At 53.1% G+C, this 19,274-nt stretch overlaps 1 protein-coding gene across 1 annotated transcript; it reads left to right on the top strand.

The window, feature by feature from the left end:
* Positions 1–11,828, top strand: ENO1 (enolase 1). The gene is made up of 12 exons (XM_064730436.1): positions 1–242; positions 3,485–3,578; positions 4,831–4,926; positions 6,702–6,760; positions 7,372–7,441; positions 7,629–7,762; positions 7,882–8,104; positions 9,546–9,743; positions 9,955–10,156; positions 10,275–10,383; positions 10,787–10,845; positions 11,364–11,828. The coding sequence occupies exons 1-12, from the start codon at positions 111–113 to the stop codon at positions 11,431–11,433; spliced, it is 1,446 nt and encodes a 481-aa protein (XP_064586506.1). The 5' UTR covers positions 1–110; the 3' UTR covers positions 11,434–11,828.
* The last annotated feature ends 7,446 nt before the right edge of the window (positions 11,829–19,274 follow it).

Here is a 19,274-nt window from a genome sequence, read left to right as displayed (position 1 = left end):
GATTTTCCACGAGGCCCCGGCCCTGCCGCACGTAGCGCACGCACGCGAGCCCGCCGCTGGCGCGAGGCGGCGTCAGCCAATCGGAGCGCGGCAGGGGACGGCGCTGGCCAATGGGCGCGGCCGGGGGGCGGGCCCTGTGCGCGAGGGCGGCTATAGGCGGGCGAGCGCGGAGCCGTTGGGTCTCAGTCAGAGCCGGGGCGGCGACAGCAGAGGGGCTGCGGAGCGGGACTGCAGGCACAGCGGTGAGTGGCGGCTGCAGCGCCCCCATCAGCGCCCCGCGGCCCTGAGGCCGTGCTTCCCTTCTCCGGGTAGCGGCCGCGGAGCCCCGGCTATCCCCGTGGCGGAGGGCCAGGCCGAGACCCGGTGGTCCCCGGGGGGTGCAGGCCACTGTGTGTTCCCGCAGCACCGGCGGGGAGGGAGGGCCTGAGCCCCGGCAGTGTGCGGGGGTGGGGGTTAAAAACGGGGGGTATGGTGGGTCAAGGTGGGGGCTGAATTGGGGGGATGTGGTGGGTCAAGGCATCCTCAAACGCAGAGTTTAACCTTTTCCTTTTAATCATTAACAGTCGCTCTCGGATTGCGTGTGGTGATTTGGACCTTCCCCTCTTTAGTGGATGTCCTTCAGCTTCCCATCTCAAATATTTAACGTTTGCTAGCAGTGCGTCTGTGCCTGAGGTCTATTGGGGTATTTAAGTGCTGGTTGTCCCCGGGCAGCGCTGCTGGGGGGGAAGCACCTGGATGTGCAGGTGTGGATAAGGAGCTGCTGTTGTAACCATCTCACCTCGTGCAGCGCTGCCAGAGAGGATCCTGAGCTCTCCTGCTCCGTTACTCGCCTGCTGAGTCACAGGGTAGGGCCATGGCTCGCCGAGCCTGGCAGGAAGTACTGAAGTTTGTCATGCAAACCCGCAGGAGATGAGCCAACGCAGTTTCAGGCCTCCATCTTACCAAGCACAGAGAGAGAAAGTGGTTGGACGTGTCTGTGATTTGCTCCCTGCCAGGCATCCTTTAGAACCCGTTGGATCATGTTGTAGAGGTGCATTAGTACCCCGTGCAGTGCAGAGGAGCAGGGATGGATTGTGCCCATTTGTCCGGTTTCTGGGAGTGCTTTGGCAGGGGAATTAATACGTTGGGATCTGATAGAGTGCACTGAAAGGTCTCGGCTTTTTTCAGAGCACTGGTGGTATGAGAGTTGGGGTCATGAGGACCTTTAAGTGTCAGGAGAGGCTTCCACTGATAAATGTGGCAGGCCTGTAATAGGACACTCACTAGGGCAGTTATTTCTATGGCTAAACTTTAGTGTTGCTTTTTAAATCCCCATTCAGTTTGCAGTGCTCAGCCTTAACTCCATATTGATTTTAGAGAAGAGTGGCTGCAAGAGAGCTCACAAGGACGGGGTTTGGTGGTAAGGTTGTCTATAAAAAAAATCTTTTGATTTAATTGAAATAATTTTCAGTTGGAGTAATCTCCAGTTAAGAGTACTGCATTCCCTGTGCAGGGTCAGGTGAGGAATAAGTGGTGATTTCTTAGGCTTGAGCTGCTGGTGAGGAAGGTCCTCAGAGCTGGCAGGGGTTGTAACTTACCCTTGGAGCAGGCCAGGCAAGCTGGAGTGTGTGCCTTCCCCTGAAGGGAGACAGTGACCTTGTCAGCAGATTATGCTGCAAAAAAAGGTTTAAGGCAGTGTGCTCGTTAAATGCCACCGGGGTGTTTGCGTGTTTGGAGAGGACAAAGGTCTGGGCAGGCAGTGCTGCTGTGACCTCTCTGCCTGCAGTCAGCATTTCTGGGGTTGAACCTGGGCACACAGGGGCTGACCCTTGTGTTCCAGGTGAGTTCACTGATTCCGTTGTGGTGAGCTAAACAGCATCAGCTTTACCCTATAGCTCAAAGGGAGACTTGTTTCTTGAGCACAGGAGTGGAGAAGGAGCAGGAAGGATTTCTGGGGTGATGCCGTGCTGTGAAATGCCTCTTTCTGCAGAGAAGGGAGGGACTTGTGGTCCTTTGTCAAGGAAGCTTGAGTAATGTCTGACCTGGCATTTCCAGTGGCAGTTCTTGCAGTGTGTGTTCCTGAAGGTCAGCAAGCAGCTCCAGCATGCTCTGGGGGGCCCTGGGGACTGGCTGTGCTCTCAAAGAATGAGCCACCTCAAGTTCTGTGGCAAAGCCAAGGGTCTAAAAATGAAAGTAAGGTTTAGTTTAGCAGGTGCCAGCCTGATAAACTCTGAAAGCCCTTTTTGGATAAGGGGACAATCTTCCTGTTAGCCATTGCTCAGTGCATCTGCAGCGAGCTCAGTGTGGGTGTGGGTGGGACTGATAAGCAGAGCCTTGCAGGGATTTATTTCTAGCTTGTGTGTTCCCTGATTGAAGCTAGGTGGTGGCAGCATGAAGGTCAGCCTGAAGAAGCTGTCTTGTTTCATATTTTAGTGCTATCGTGTGTCAGTGTGGGGGTCTGGCTGAAATCTTAGACAGCGTGCAGGGGCAGGACAGCTGGAAGGGACATGGGGAGCAAAGGCTGCCCGTGCCTCTGCCCTGGGGAGGGCAGGGTGTGCAGCCACCCCCTCACTCACAGACTGAACCAGCAGCATTGCTAAGGTCATGTTTTTCTAACTTTGCACTAACTGTGGAAGGATTCACGACCATTTCTGTAAACAGGGTTGCCACCCACATTGGCTTGCCAAAAAACCAGCTTCCAGATAGTTCTGCTTCTGAGGCTGAGCTTTCTTCTGTGCAGATGGGCTGGGTTTGGTGCCAGTCAGTGGCTTACAGGCATGTGTATGACTTGATTTTTAAAATGTAGCTGGGCTTATGTAAGAATTCCCTTACTGCAGTTTTCTGAAGTGGATAAATGTGAGAAGGGACAAAGGAAGTATTCAAAGGACATGGGATATTTTTATTCCTTTTAAGATGAAAAGTTAAGAGGAAAAACTATTCCTGTAAATGCTCAACAGGGTGTAACTATTAATGCAAGTTTTTGATGAGAGCTGTGGCTGCTTCTCTTTGGTCACTGGTTCCGTTTGGCTCTGAGCAGCTGCTGTGCATACTAAGAGCACTCTGTGCCTGCTGAGAGCTGTTGCACTCGGGTCTCTTATCAAAAAGAACTCTTAACTGATAGCAGAGAGTTGCTGTTTTGGGAGCTCTTCGCTGCTCTAACATGATGAGGTGAAGTTCCTTTAGATTTATCATCTGCTCCTGCTGCTGTCTAGGGTCTGATGATGCACGTCAAGTCATTTGGAATCATCAAGAGATTGTCCCTTGCACATGAGGAAGTGATTTTTTTTTTTTAATAATAAGTCATGGGACACTGGAAGAGCTTGCCCAGAGAAGCTGTGGCTGCCCTATCCCTGAGAATGTTCCAAGCCAGGCTGGATGAGGCTCATCCAGCAGCCTGGTCTGGTGGGAAATGTCCCTGCTCATGGCAGGGTGTGGGATGGATTCAGCTTCATGGTCCCTTCCAATCCAAACCATTCAGTGAGTAACTGGAAGCTCCTTTTTTCAGGTACTAAAGATGTCTATCACCAAGATCCATGCCCGTGAAATCTTTGACTCCCGTGGCAACCCCACTGTTGAGGTAGACCTGTACACCAACAAAGGTGAGTCCTCAGCTGCAGCTGTTCATCCCTGGCTTAGAGCTGATAGAGCCTGAGCAGGCAGAAGTGTACAGCCAGTTCTGTTCTAGCAGTGGAGCTGTGCTGAATTCTTCCTCCACACATAAAACTTGTTGGAACTTGCTGTGGGCCTTGCAGAAAAAGCCTCTGCCTCATTCTGTTGGATGAGTTTGCTGAGCTTGAGTTCCTGGCCTGGGCAGTGCAGGGTTTTTTGGAGGGTGCTGCTTCTTGCAGCCCAAACTGTGGGAGAGCTGTTCCAAACCTGCCTTCCTTCCCCTGCCCCAGCATAAACTGGGACAGCACCTGGAAACTGCTCTTGAGCAGCTGCTGATGGCCCTGCTTGTCAGTGCTCCCCACGCTCTGTATGAGCACACTGAAGTTTAATTCTCAATTTGTCTGCAGTGGCTTTCTGTAATGACACAGTCTTCTGCTGCTCAGCTGAATTTTGGGTAATGGCTTCTCCTCTGCCCAAGTACTCAGGCATGACTGAAGAACATGCCTAATTGGGCTTTCACATGTAACATCTTATATTTTTAATTATTGTAGGACTTTCCCTTGGTTTGTTAGCTGTTCATCCCACATCTGATAGGATCTGACAAAAGCATTGTGCAAGCTCATACCAATGTGATTTGGTGGAATGAGCAAACACAATGGCTGTAATACACTGACTAAAGAGTTGATCTTTCTGCCTCAAAAGATTAATGCAGTCATTTAATGAGACTGCCCCCACTAAGCTCTTTGATTTAGTGGGATAAGGGAGAGGCTGGAGGCTGAAGTTGGCACCTTGAACCCCAGGCAGAGCAGGCTCCAGAGTGCAGATTGGCTCCGAGTTCAGCATCCTTGGCTGGAGGAATGGGCTGTCTGGGTGGCTCTGCTGTTGCCAGAAGAGCTCAGAACTCCTGTTAACAAAATAGGTCTCCTAATTGTCCCTTTTATGCCATATCCTAGAAGAATTTAAGAGCTTGCCTTGCCTGAGCTCAAAAGCAGATCCAGTGAATGAAGCTATCGTTTTTGGAAGGGAAATGGAAGCCTTCCTTAACTCTTGACATGCCAGTGGAAGAGGAGGAGTCAGTTTGCTATTGGTCAGTGAGTGTGAGGGAGATGCTGATAAATGAGCAGAAAGCCCTTGTGGGATCACTGTATGTGAGCAGAGGTGTGGTTTGCAGGGCTGGGATGGTGTCTGGCTGGGGATGGTTGGTGTTTGAGTGTGCCATGGTGTTTTTCCTGTTGTGGACAGGTCTGTTCAGAGCTGCTGTTCCCAGCGGTGCATCCACTGGAATCTACGAGGCTCTGGAGCTCCGTGACAATGACAAGACACGCTACATGGGCAAAGGTACAGCTGGGGCTGGGCACCCCGAGTGCCCTGGGACAGGCACTGGCACTGCTGGGCTCCTGTCCTGCCGTGTGTCCTGCACAAGGCCTGGCAGCTGGGCAGGACAGACAGGGACAGACAGACAGCAGCTCCTGTCAGGCGTGGGCTGAGCTGGGCAGGGTTGGTTTGCTGGGCACGGCCTGCAGGGTGGCTGCTCCAGCTGCCTCGTGCTGCAGGGCAGGGCACCTGCATGGAGCTGGGCACACCCAGCCAGGTGATTTTCCCTGGTACAGGGTGTCCAGGTGTACTTTGTTACCCTGCTCCCCTTGTGCTGTGTGTTGGTGCGTGGCACAGTGCAGTGCTTTACCAGTGTGGTCAGGGCATCTGAACTGCCAGCTCCAAAAGCCTCAGTCATCCTGCTGTTTGTCACAAGGGCTTTTCAGAGATCAAATTTTCCCAGAGCCCTTAAATCTGTCAGCTCTGAGACTGCAGCCTCCTTAGATCTCCCAGCATGTTGAATCCTGAACCTGAGGTTTTGTGCCAGCTCTGTCCATTGAATGTGCAGCTCTGCTGACCTGCCAGTCAGGTGAAAAGAAGCTGAAATATCTTTTGCCTATTAAGAAAGAACAATTAAAGTGGAGAGCTGAATTGAGCTTGGAGAGCCTTGTCTTAGAAGATTCATGGCTGTTAATGCCTTAACAGAGAGCAAATGCCTGGATGACTGAATGTCCCAAAAACCTGAGGCTCTTATGCTGTTTACCCAGGGCACTTTTGTTGCAAAGAATAAATGTGTATTTACCTCACTGTGCTAAATGTGTGTGTGCTTAGGCCTGTTAAGTCTGATCCTATGGGCAGTTCTTAATGGCATTTAATTAGACTGTGGTTAACAGGCTGTAGCTGAAGGGCTTTGTCAGCTGGGAAATAACACGAGTTATGAAGAAAAAATTACCAAATGGGAAGAGTTGCAGATAGCTGCTAGGCCTTTTGTAATAGGAGTCTGCAGACTTAGACCATTTGGAAAAGCAATTAATATTGTTTAGGATGCAGTCAAATAGCATTCATCATTCTGAAGCTTAGGTTTTTGGAAGCCTTTAAACACTGCACAGTAAGTAAGGTGATGTTATAGCAGTGTTACAAAATAGTGTCAGGTAGTGAAGGGCCTGATGCTGCCTGTGTAACTGCTGGGGAAACCTTTTCCCTCCCCTTACTCCTGGATTCTGTGAGTTGGTGGGAGAGCCCATCCTAAAGCCTTCCCTAAGTGCTGATGTTCAGGCCCTTGAGGTTTGTGCTGGCAGAGTCACAGAGACCTGGGCTGGAGCCCAAACAGAGCCTTGCCCAGCTTCCTCTGCTCTTTGAGCCTTTGTCTCTGGCCCAGTGCTCAGTGCCAGGCTCCTGCTGCCTGCCTGTGTCCTCTGCTGCATCCCTTGGGTTGGCTGAGCCTCCACCTGTCCTTGACTGGGGTGTCTGTTTGGCTTCTGCCAGGTGTCTCCAGAGCTGTTAAATATGTTAACGAGTTCCTGGCCACGGCACTGTGCACACAGGTAATGGATGTGCTCCCAGTGCAGCCTGGCACTCGGATGAGTCTCTCCCGTGCATGGCCTGGCACACTAACTGGCATTCCTGGACCAGTCCTAGCCAATGCATCCCTCATGTGCCCTCCAGTCCAGCCAGGGCCTCTGTGTTCACAGCTGGGGCTGGGGCAGCATGAGGTGGTTTCCTGGATGTTCCTGAGATCCCCTACTAATCCCTGCATAACCTGTGTGTTGACCAGTGTTTGATCTGCTTGTTCCTTCCAGGTGTCTCAAAAGCTGTTGAGCACGTCAATAAAACGATTGCACCTGCACTGATTAGCAAGGTAGGAGCAATCTGTCTTCTCTTAACATCTCCTACAGCCAGGCAGTGTCCAAACCTTCCTCTGGTGGGGTGGCACCTGGGGGGGTCAGCCTGTGTGTTGGGGTGCATGTGAACAAACTGACCACAGCAATGGTTTTACTTAATTTACTTAATGAGTGCACATCTAACACGTAATGGAACCTTCTCCAGCAGCCTGGTGTTGTGGTGTGCAGAAACACTCCAGCCCTGGGAGCTGCAGGGCTGCAGCTGGGATACAAGCTGATTTATGCTTCAGAGAGTGCCTGAGTGATGAGGAGGGGCCAGGTTTTATCCAAGCAGGGTCATTGGAGGGGAATCTGAGAGCATCTAGAACAGTCTGCTTGAATGAGATTCCTTTGTGCTTTGTGGGCACCAAGCCTGGCCTACAAAGGCTGGTGCAGAACTCAGTGATAGTGGGTGAAGTGATGGCACATGAGCTCAGCTGTGAGCCCTGGGCTGCTGCTGTGTGGTAGTGACAGGAATTGGTCAGTCAGCTCTTGGCAGCTGCCCTTGGGAAGTGTCCAGTGCCATGCTGGGTAGGTGAGGGTTTGTGGGCCTGTGCTTGGTGTCAAGTTTGGTTGCTTCCCTCTGCAGAATGTGAACGTTGTGGAACAAGAAAAGATTGACAAGCTGATGCTGGAAATGGATGGGACTGAGAACAAATGTGAGTGGGCTTTGTGTTGCACTGAGGGGGGAAAAAGATAAAGATGAGTCAATTGAGTTCTATTTACCAGAACCAACAGCCAGTGTGTGGCCTTGTGCTGTGCACTGCCATAATTGAAACCATGGGCTGGTATTGCTGAGTCTCTTTTTATAAAGACACTTGTCTAATCAATTTCTTCCCATTTCAGCCAAATTTGGTGCTAATGCCATCCTGGGTGTGTCGCTGGCTGTGTGCAAAGCTGGTGCTGCTGAGAAGGGAGTTCCCCTGTACCGGCACATCGCCGACCTTGCTGGAAACCCCGAGGTCATTCTGCCAGTTCCTGTAAGTCCCTGGGTGGGGCAGCCTGGCTCTGCCTTCGGCCTGGATCAGGCTCTGGGGACGAGCAGAGTGATGGAAGGGCTGGTACCAGTTCCAACCTGGCCTTTCCTGCTTCCTCCAAGGCTTTCAACGTCATCAACGGGGGCTCCCACGCTGGCAACAAGCTGGCCATGCAGGAGTTCATGATCCTGCCCGTGGGGGCTGACAGCTTCAAGGACGCCATGCGGGTCGGGGCAGAGGTCTACCACAACCTCAAGAACGTCATCAAGGAGAAGTATGGCAAGGATGCCACCAACGTGGGGGATGAGGGTGGCTTTGCCCCCAACATCCTGGAAAACAAAGAAGGTGAGGATGAGCCGAGTGTGGGAGGAGATGGAACTGATAGCCTGGCCAATATAATGACAGGCAGGATCAATAGGATCAAAGGTGTAGAGCTTCCTGCTTTGTCTGTACTCTGTTTCTTACCCTGGCAGACATCCTAAGATGCTCTGCTGATGTGGTCAGGTATTCCCTTGGCAGTGCCTCATTACTCTCATTCCTGTAGGAGCTTAAGGGAACTTTGTGCCCTTGCAGTTGAAGAGTGGTGTGGGAACTTGTGTGTGCTGCAGGTGTTCCAGAAGTCAGCATTCAGATATCAGTGGAGTTGTTTTTCTGCAGACAGAGAGGGAAAACAGTTTGTGCCCTGCCTGGCTGTGTGTGGGAGGGCACAAAGGCTTGCTTGGGAAGCTGAGGCAGTTGCTGCTTCCATGGCCAAACAGTTCTGTTCAGGAACCTGTGGGAGAGACAATTTATCTGTGGGAAGCAAAATATCTGTTCCTACAAACACTGCACCAGAGGAGCTTTCTGTGCCTCTCCACAAATGGAGCTGCTCACAGGCAGTAGGACATGGGCTCAGATCAGTTGATTTTTGCTTTACAGTTGGTTGTGTTATTGTGGAGGGGACTGGTGACCTGCCCTGCCTTTTCTGAGCACACTGAGACAGCACCAAAGCTGTGCCATTTCTGAGTCCCAGTGTCACATGCAGCTCTGCTGGGTCTGTGCCCTTGCAGACATCAGGGAAGATGACCTTGAATCACAATTACATTCCAAAGAATTTTTGTTGCTGGCAGCAGCTGCTTTTGCGGTTTGTGCTACATTAGCATCTTACAAAACACAACCAAACCCACACAAAAAGAACCCAAACAAAAAGCCAACCCAACAACAAAAGAAAACACTTGATCTAAGCTTCCTGCTGCAAACAGAGCCCAGCTGCTCCTCTGCAACTCATTGGGGTCATTGGGACTCTGCCAACAGCAGCACAGTGGGCAGCATCCAGAGACTTGTGCTGAGTGGTTCTGTCCCCTCTGTGCAGGTAAAAGAGCTCGTGGGGAGCAGGTGGGTGCCCAGAGGAGGCTCTGTGTCTCTGCTGCCAGGCTTTGGGTGCTCAGCACTTGCATGGTCAACACCTGCTCTGCAGCTAAAGGGGATTAGAGTGCAGGCACTGCTTCCTGCCCACATGCATAAAGTTGAAAGAGGATGTGGAATCATCTAGTATTAAGCTTTCTGGGCTGACATGTAGTCCTGCCTGAAGAGATTAGGAATCCCATAATGGTGTCTCAAGGGTATTACAAGCTAAAAGCAGTATTAAAGTAATATCTTGTTCCAGTCAGTTCAGAAGTGGGAGAATTTAAGAACCCTTTCCTTTGGGCTTTCTGAAGAGATGAGGGAGATGGTTGGTTTGCCATGTGGGTGTGCTGCTGTTGGGATCCTGCAGGCCCTCAGCAGCTGCTGTCTGTCTGTGTTTCAGCTCTGGAGCTGCTGAAGACAGCCATTGCCAAGGCTGGCTACACTGACAAGGTGGTCATTGGCATGGACGTGGCTGCCTCAGAGTTCTACAGGGATGGCAAATACGACCTGGACTTCAAATCCCCCGATGACCCCAGCAGATACATCACTCCTGACCAGCTGGCTGACCTCTACAAGGGCTTTGTCAAGAACTACCCTGGTGAGTTGCTCATCAGTGGGAGTGGTGAACCAGGGTGGACTGCTGAAGGAGGGAGTTGCTGTGCAGCCCCTCTTACAGGAGAGACTGAGAGCTCCTGCCTCTCTCAGGGTCTCAGCAATGTTCTGGGAAGTGGGTAGCACATGCCTGCAGCACTTTGGTGCCGCTCATCCAAACAGGACCATTGTCCTAAAGCTGCTGTGTCCCTCTGCAGTGGTGTCCATTGAAGACCCCTTTGACCAGGATGACTGGGGTGCCTGGAAGAAGTTCACTGGCAGCGTCAACATCCAGGTGGTTGGTGATGATCTGACTGTGACCAACCCAAAGAGAATTGCCAAGGCCGTGGATGAGAAGGCCTGCAACTGCCTGCTCCTCAAGGTCAACCAGATTGGCTCCGTGACAGAGTCCCTGCAGGCGTAAGTGCTGCCCTCTGGGCTGTACCTGGGGGAGGTGGATGCACAGAGCAGAGCCCTGTGCTGCCCCTGGCTGCTGGGCACAGGGCATGCTCTGAGCTGCTTCTCTTGTCCCTTGCAGCTGCAAGCTGGCCCAGTCCAATGGCTGGGGTGTGATGGTGAGCCACCGCTCTGGAGAGACAGAAGACACCTTCATTGCTGACCTGGTAGTGGGTCTCTGCACTGGCCAGGTTGGTGTCTGCAGCTGCTGCAGTCTGGCTCTTTGCTTGATGGGATAATTTGGGGGTGAAGCCAAAGCCATGGTGCACTGCACTGCCTCAGGGGTGCAGGTTGGCTGTGTCTGTTTGCAGGGAGCTGATTTGTTAATGGACTGTGACAAGGGAACACCTTATCTTTTGCAAACTCACCTTTAATCAGCAATGTCAAAGGTCTTGGCTCCAGTGGCTGCACTGGGCTTTCCTGTCCTGCAGTTGATAGCAAATGCACAACCTCTGCTGCTCCCAGGACCTGCTGTGTTTGCTTGGGCAGACACTGAGCCTGGTGCCCAAGCAGAGCTTGTGGTGATGCTCATTACCCTGAGCAAGTTTTGTGTTGGCACTTGGAGTTCTTCACTAACTTTGTGATTTCCCTCAGATCAAAACCGGTGCCCCGTGCCGATCCGAGCGTCTGGCCAAGTACAACCAGCTGCTGAGGTGAGCCTGGGCTGGGGAGGGGCACTGCTTGTGCTGGGCTCTGCCCCTCAGAAACACCTGCAGAGCAGGAGCTGGGTGGGGGAGGTCCAGAACAGATCACACCAGGCATCCTGTGCTGCTGGACTGAGGCTTTGTCCTCTGCATGGGGCACTTGTCTTGGCAAGCATCTCAGACATTTGGGTTGTGTCAGATGTGTGGCACTGCCCCCCTGTGCAGGGGCTTGCTGGGAGCTGCCTTGGTGCTGTAGGACCTCCAGGTGGGTCAGGAGTTTAGGGCCAGGTGTTTCAGGACCAGGTGGGTCAGCAGTTTCAGTGCCACATGGATCAGGTGTTTCAGGACCAGGTGGGTCAGGAGTTTAGGGCCAGGTGTTTCAGGGCCAGGTGGGTCAGCAGTTTCAGTGCCACATGGATCAGGTGTTTCAGTGCCAGGTGTGCCAGCTGTTCAGTGTGAGGCCTGTGCTAGTGCTGGGGTTTTTCTCTGCTGCCTGCTGACACCCAGTGCTCTCTGTCCTTCCCCAGAATTGAGGAGGAGCTCGGCAGCAAGGCTCGCTTTGCTGGGAGGAACTTCAGGAACCCTCGTGTCAACTAAGTGTGGAAGAGTCCCCTCTGTTCTGGTTCAGCACTAGATATTGACTTAGATCACAATTACCTGTACTAGAAAGATAAGGGCAGCTGAAGGAAAAGACCAGTCTGCAGGTCCTCTTATCCTCTAGATGATCCCTTCACCCAGTGTTTTCACCAACTCTGGTCTGTCAATTGTAATGCTCTGCTGCTTCTGTAGAACAGTCCCTGGGGGTGCTCTGTGTATTTAACACCCTCGGGGGTCATGACATTGTGATTCTGGGCATAAACACTTTAGTTCCCTTCTCTGTCTCATCTTCACCGTTTGGAGCCGTGTGATTTGCAGTGCAGCAAGAGGTACCTGCAGACAGAGACAGTAGTGTTTTTACATGTGATAAATAAAAGCATCAAACAACCCAACAATGTGTGTGTGGCTTGCAAGTACTTGGAGGAGTGTGGGGAGCAGGGATTCCCAGCTGTGCATCGTGGACTCATGGAATGGTTTGTGTTGGAAGGGACCTTGAGGCTCCTCTTGTCCTTTTTCCTGGGGTTTGGCAGGAGTTTTTGGGGTGGTTCTGTTGCTGTGTGGGCACTGTCACAGGGAGCAGAGTTGTGACCTCAGCCCATTCCCAGGCAGGAAAAAACAAATCATTACACAACTGAGCGAGAGGATGTCTGAGCCAGTTCTTGCTGCTTTTTTCCGTAGTGTCAGATTAGTAGGAAAATCATTAATTTCCGATTCTGTTAATGAGTCCTGCCGTGCCCGGTGCTGCCCCCCGGTGGGCGCGCCAGGCCTTGCACCGCACTCGCACAAACCAATTCTGATTTTTAACGTTTTAAATCGTTCCCCTGGGGCTGGCACAGCCAGTGCTGCTGCAGGGCACCTGTCACCTGCTACCCTAAAGAATATCCTCAGTTCTGGAGTGACAATAACAGGGAAACAGCTTCCCTGGGCACCTGGCAGCTGTGTTTCCTTAGGAGGTTTATCTCCTTTGTCAGGCTGCTCTTAAGAAGAGCTTTGCTATAAATACCAAATTTACCAGCCCCAGCTCTGGGCCAGGGCCTCCTCTCTCCCACATTTGTCCTTTCCCCAGGCCTTGCTCTGAGCTGGTTGCACTCTGTGGCAAATTTGAAGCCCACTGCACTTTTCACACTTAGCTGATCTCTGAATTAGACCTGTTAAATGAATAAACCAGCTAATTACACACAAATCCTATCAAGGGATTTTTCTTCTCTCAAAGAGGCAGCTTCTAATATCTGCAGAATGGTTTAGGAAGCTTTTTGGCAGAGCTGTGTTCAGGAGCATGGGTCGGGCTGCTCCTCACCTGGCACTTCAGTAAGTGAAGCCAAAATGCTCAAGCCCTTACCTGGGCCTCTATTTCCACCTGGTGCTTTTCTTTTAATGAGGATCAGAAAGCAAAAGGAGCTGGAAAATCAGGTCAGTGGTTGCCATAACTCGAGCAAAGCCCGAAGGGCAGTGGGGCTGGGATGAAATGAGAGACACGAGCAGGGCCTGGCACCTGGGCTGCCGTGCTCGTGTGCAGCCACCGCATTGTGGGGAGAGCCAGGCTGGAATTGCTCTGCTCGGAGCCAGAGCTCACTCCCAGCTCTGACAAAAGCCCCTTCCACTGACGCTGCAAATGAATTCATTATCGTTCCCACCTTGTCAGAGCAGGGTGGAGAGAACACTCGCAGGTCAATTAGCAGGTGTGTGGTGCCTGAAATAACCCGGCAATGGCAGGGCTGGAACATTGCTGGGGCTGTACAGCCCCGAGCTGCAGTCACACATTGAACCTGTGTTCTCCTGTCTGTGAGTCAATCCTGCCGTGCCAGGTGCTGTGCTCACCTGTCCCATCAAACCCCTCACAGAAAGCTTTCAAGTTCAATCTCTGAGAGTATTTGGGCCAGAGCAGCAAGGTGCTTCCAGCTGCAGCCGATTCAGGCTCTCCCTAATGAGGCTGCAGCGTTGAAAGGAGTCCCTTGCAAAGGAAGAAAGGAGCCCCGAGAGGGGAAGTGCTGGAACGTGGGGCTGGGTTTGGAGATAAGGATTTTAAACGTGTCAGAGAAAAGTGAATGATTGGGAGCGCTGTGTGTGTTTGGAGTGAGGGGAATCAGTGAATAGGGAACGAGATTTGATTGCTGAAAATCAAGACCCAAGCCTGTGGTGCTGGAGAGGGGGGAGCTGCGTCTGCTCCTTAATCAGGGCTCAGCTCCTGCTGCACAGCTCCTCACCTTTCCCTGCCGTCCCCACGGAGTTGGACTCGAAAGGCTGTGCTTTATAACAGAGAGCAAATGTGGCACAGCCAGTGCCTTTATTACTGCAATAATTTGCAGGGATGGCACTCCTTGGAGCAGAGGAGGCATCAGCTTAGCAAACACGAGCTGGGAGGCTGCTCTGAGAGCGGCAGCCAGGCTTAAAAGCAGAGCTGTGGTGAGTGATGGCAGAGGGGAGAGGCAGGAGGTGCTCTGGGAGCTGTTCAGGAGCAGGATTTATAATGGAGTCATGCAAAGGAGTGCACTGGGAAAGCTCCCCTGTTACCCCTGGCTGTTTCTAGGTGTGTAGGGGTGTGGAGGGATAGAATGTAAGGAAATAAAGATAATGCAGAAGGCAGTCTCACACCTGAGGGGTTGCAGCTGTACTAATCACCAAAGATTAGGAATGGGCCTGCCCTTAATAGGCCACAGCTGTGTCCAGTGAGAAGGAGAGTGCTACAAAAGAGTGGGGTAGCTGGGTGAGAGGAGAGAGCTGCAGTTTGTTGGCTGTGCTGTGAAGAAGAAAAAGGAGTCAGTGCTGTGAGGAGCTGTCCATGAGAAATCACTGAGAAGGTATGGGAGATTTACAATAAGGTGACAACACAGGGGTGCCTTTTCTGCCTTGTAGCCCAGCCTGCTCTTAGCACTGACCTCCTCAGGTTGGTTTCTAGGCCTGCTCCAGGCCCTGTCCAGTGAGTTTGCTCTGGGCAGGAGGGAATGTCGCCATCCCTCAGTGATCTTGGCAAAGCTGCTGATTCAGCGCTTGGCTTTCCTGCCAGACAGAGCCCCTGGTGTGGGTGAGGACAGCGCTGCTGACCTTCCCTGAGCAGCTGAGCTGGGGCTGGGCCGTGCACTGGGACAGGGCCCAGAGCCAGCCTGGGGCTGTGCCAGGCACCAGCTCGGGGCCAGCACTGCCCTGCAGAGCTTTGGTTGCTGCTGGTTTGTGTGGCAGGGTGGAAGGATTTCCCTGCAGACAGGAGCTGGGGGTGGCTGTGAGAATGCAGGAGCCTCCTCGGAGGAGAGGAGGGAATGCCCCAGGTGCTGGCCCTTTGTGCAGGGAAAAACACCCAGAGGGACTCAGGTGCCATCAGATCTGGGCACTTTGCATGCACTGTGTGCTCCATGCATAGACACCCCCAGAAACTGGAAGTGCAGGGTGTGGAGAAGGGGAACGAGGAGAAGAAACAAAGCCAAACCAGCTGCAGACCTCAGTTCTGCTAGGAAAGCCTGGAGGTAAAAAAAGGAGGGAAAAAGCCCATAAAAAACAAACAAGGAAGAGAACTGAGGAATGGAGGAAGAAAAGGGGTTGAATAAAGAAGTCAGATGATAAAAATGACAGATATAAAATAAACTATGAGGAAGAAAATAATCACAATGCCCACATGACTTCCTTGTGCCACACTGGAAGCGTGTGGTGAAATCTCAGGCCTGAAGCTCGAGGCACAGGCACAGCTCTGCCTGCAACCACACAGGTTTCATCATCCAGGTGCCCCTTACAGGCTTCAGTTACAGGAGAGAGGAGGAATGGGGGCTGATTCTGCAAAAGAAACCCCTTGGGCAGAGGCCAGGCAAGCTGACACCGTGCTGACAGACAGCAGTGTGTGCAGGAAGGAGCATCCTGGGGCCGGCCTGGCTCTGCAGCCCTGGGTCAGTGTCCCCAGGCCAGTTCTGGGTCAGTGTCCCCAGGTGAGTTCTGGGTCAGTGTCCCCAGGCCAGTTCTGGGTCAGTGTCCCCAGGCCAGTTGTGGGTCAGTGTGTCCCCAGGTCAGTTCCGGGTCAGTGTCCCGGCCAGCCCGGGTGTGTCCCAGGCCAGCCGGTCAGTGCACCAGGCCAGCCCCGGGCAGTGTCCCAGGGCCCTGGTTCAGTCCCAGGTGGAGTTTGGGCGTGTCCCAAGCCACCCCTGGGCAGTGTCCAGGCCAGCTGCCCTGGGCAGTGTCCCAGGTAGAGTTCTGGGTCAGGTCCCCGTCAGTTCCGGGTCAGTGTCCCCTGGGTCAGTGTCCCCAGGCCAGTTCTGGGTCAGTGTCCCCAGGCCAGTTCTGGGTCAGTGTCCCCAGGTCAGTTCTGGGTCAGTGTCCCCTGCTGACGGGGCTGGCAGCAGCCACGGGGGACTGGGGGTGCCCGTGAGGGGCACAGGGTGTGGGGTTCCCTTGGAAAAGGAGCCAGGAGAGCACCTGGGCTGGAGCAGCCCCAGAGTCAGGCACCTGCTCCCAAAGGGGCAGAGTCTCAGCCCCCAGGCAGGTGTGTGGGGCTGAACTAAGCCTGATGTGCTCTCCTTGCCCAGCTGCTCGCAGTGAGGGCTGTTAGGAGCAATGGAGAGAGGCCCCGTTGGGTGTGAGCCCTGCTCAGCCCCAGCCACGCACCCGGACCTGGGCTCTGCTGTGCCATTTCCCTGCTGCTCCTGTCTCACCTGTCCCCAGCATGGGTGACACTTCCCAGGGCGCTGGGGAGGGTTCCTCAGTGGGTTTTGAGCAGTGCTTTGAAGATAACAGGTGCTGAGAGGAAAAAGGAGATGGTGCTTGAAATGGAAATGTTCCCATTGCTGCGGCTCTGTTGTCTCTCCCTTCAGAAAAGTCCATTCAGAGGTGCCATCAAAGGCAGCAGTGCTGCAACAGCAGGGAAAGGGCAGCTACAAGGGGGAGGTGGGGGCCAGGCACCTCCTCCTGGAGGGGCAATTTGCGGTGGGAAGGATAAAAATGCAAATCTGAAATCAATCCATCTCTCCCTTGAATGCTTTGGTCATTTATAACAGCTCAAAGCCAAGTGGGTCACTTAGGACAAGAAGCTGGAGATGCATTTGCTGCTCCCTGCATTGGAGGAGTATTTACTCCCTGCACTGAGCAGTGCATGCAGTGCTGCATTTACAGGGCCATGCAGGAGTGCCCAGCTGAGCAGTCAGTCCCACCTCAGCAGTGCCAGACAAACCTCTGACCAGGCAGGGAGCAGCAGGCCAGCCCTGGCAAACAGCAGCCCCTGGTTTGGGCTCCTTGGCCTCCCCTGGGTGTCCCATTCTGCTGCCATGGTGAGGGCTCAGTCGATCATTGATGATGAGCAATCAATTGATAGGAACTGTAGGGAGTGCAGAAAGGAGCCAGCTCTGTGCTGTGCTTGTGGCTGACTGTGAATTCCCTTTAGCAGAGCCCAGGAGTTTGGCAGTATTGAAAATAACCCCACTTTGAGCTGTGTGAGATCCCACTGGATCTGCACGAGGACCTTGTCAGGCATGGCCTGGTGGAAAAAAGCCTGCAGGTTTGGGGTGTGTGGCCGTGGAGCTGGGTGTGAGGTGCAGGAGCCCCTGGGGCTGTGTGAGTGAGTGTGCATGAGCTCAGTGTCCAGTGGCTGAAGGTGAAAAGGCACCAAAACCACACCAAAAAGTGCCCCAGATCCTCCTGTGCTTGGATCCCTTTTCCATTGCCTGCTCCAGTTTGTGATGCTGGTGCAATCCAGGCCCTGGTTGGGGCTGAAGGCAGGTTAGTGCTATTTAATTTGTTTAGCAGGTTTTATCTGGTATGTAAATGCAGAATGGGCTCCTGTGCCTGTCCCTGGGTGTAAGCAGGATCCAGGGCTGAGCATCAAGGGCTGATGCAATTAATCCCACTGCTGAGGAAAGACTCATTAGTCATTTGCAGCTTCAGCACCGCTGCCTTTCAAGGTGCACAAATCTCTCGTTAGACACGTTTCATGTTCTGCAGATGCCATTTTGTCCCCTCTCCACATGCACTGGAACATGCCCAAGTTTACAGAAATGAGAGGAGCGATTGTTAGGGCTGAAATTTTTTTGTTCCCTTTCAATGGGATTTTTTTCCCTTTGCACGGCGCACATCCTGGGCTTTGATAAATGAGTCTCACCAGACACTGTGGTAAGCCAACCTCTGCTAATATTCATTATGCAGAACCCACTAGGAAATGGTCTGAGTCAGGGAAATTGAAAACCTTTAAAAGATAAAAAGGTTTTAAATTTTTTTTTTAATTTAATGAGGAAACTAATTTATAACATTTTACATTTCCGGGATTTAAAATATTCAAAATATGAAACCCAGAACTGTTGTGGTTGTATGTGCTGTGTGTCAGAGCCCTGAGAATGGTCACACAGGAAATGGAGCTCTTCCCCCCAGATTCCTGAGCTGTTTGGGAGCTGTGCAGGGACAGTTTGGTGGTGCCCCCATGGGGTTCATGCTTGGACTGGGTGATGCCAGAGGCTTTTCCACCTCAATGCATCTGTGGCCCAGGCTTCAAAACTTGCTGGCAAAACGGGAGAACTGGGCCAATGCAGAGACTTTGAGGTGACAGGAAATGCATTAGCAGGTGGCTGAGGATGTTCAAGGATGTGCAGGAACCCCCTGAGGTGGGGCTGGCTGGGTCCCAGGGGCTCCCTGATCTTGTTCCCATCCCCTGGTAATGCTCAGGAGCTTCTCCCTGTCCCACAGGGACACAGGGTGGCAGTGCCATGGTCACCCACCAGCCCAGAGCCCAGGTGGGACACCAGGGTGGCTGTGCTCCATGGGCTCCCTGGTCTCATTCCCATCCCCTGGGTGCCCAGAGCTCTCCCTGTCCCACAGGGACACAGGGTGGCAGTGCCATGGTCACCTGCCAGCCCAGAGCTCTCCCTGTCCCACAGGGACACAGGGTGGCAGTGCCATGGTCACCCACCAGCCCAGAGCTCTCCCTGTCCCACAGGGACACCAGGGTGGCAGTGCCATGGTCACCTGCCAGCCCAGAGCTTTCCCTGTCCCACAGGGACACCAGGGTGGCTGTGCCATGGTCACCTGCCAGCCCAGAGCTTTCCCTGTCCCTCAGGGACACAGGGTGGCTGTGCCATGGTCACCTGCCAGCCCAGAGCTTTCCCTGTCCCTCAGGGACACAGGGTGGCTGTGCCATGGTCACCTGCCAGCCCAGAGCTTTTCCTGTCCCACAGGGACACAGGGTGGCAGTGCCATGGTCACCCACCAGCCCAGAGCTCTCCCTGTCCCACAGGGACACCAGGGTGGCAGTGCCATGGTCACCCACCAGCCCAGAGCTTTCCCTGTCCCACAGGGACACAGGGTGGCAGTGCCATGGTCACCCACCAGCCCAGAGCTCTCCCTGTCCCTCAGGGACACAGGGTGGCAGTGCCATGGTCACCTGCCAGCCCAGCCCATCCTATCCTGCTGGGAACTCGTTCCTCCAGCCTCAGAGAAGTTGCATCAGCTCAGGGAAGGGCGCTGGGCTTTTCCAGGGCTCTGCTCAGCCCCTGGCACTTGCTGCTCCCTCCAGTGGGTGTGGATATGCCCAGACTGATTTGAATCTCATTTCCATGACTTCTGCTTTCGCTGCAAGCCATACAGCCACTTCTAGGCAGAGATCTCTGTGTCCAGGAGGAGCTCACACAAATCCAGAGCACCGGCCTCCAGGTGGGATGAGCCTTCCAAAAATTCCCTGGTAATATCTGTGGAAATGAGGTTTTAAATTCCTGAGATTTCTACAGTAAACAAAACAAAGCAGAAAACCCCCCAAAGCAAACAGTTTTCAGCTAAAGGCTGGTATTCAGCTATGACAAAGGGAGAGAGAGAATATAATCCTTTTTTGTGAGTGGAGTTAGGTCATCTGTAAAAGCCTCTCAGAATATTATCTCCCGAGCTAA

The sequence above is a fragment of the Zonotrichia leucophrys genome, chromosome 21 (genome assembly GCF_028769735.1).
Source record: "Zonotrichia leucophrys gambelii isolate GWCS_2022_RI chromosome 21, RI_Zleu_2.0, whole genome shotgun sequence".
NCBI lineage: Eukaryota > Metazoa > Chordata > Aves > Passeriformes > Passerellidae > Zonotrichia > Zonotrichia leucophrys.
This window is presented reverse-complemented; position numbering and strand designations above follow the sequence as displayed.

Coding starts and splice junctions, on each gene's coding strand:
- ENO1 (XM_064730436.1), top strand. CDS start 111: ATGGGCGCGGCCGGGGGGCGGGCCCTGTGCGCGAGGGCGGCTATAGGC. Junction 3,579..4,830: donor AGACCTGTACACCAACAAAG/GTGAGTCCTCAG, acceptor TGTTGTGGACAG/GTCTGTTCAGAGCTGCTGTT. Junction 10,157..10,274: donor GTGACAGAGTCCCTGCAGGC/GTAAGTGCTGCC, acceptor TGTCCCTTGCAG/CTGCAAGCTGGCCCAGTCCA.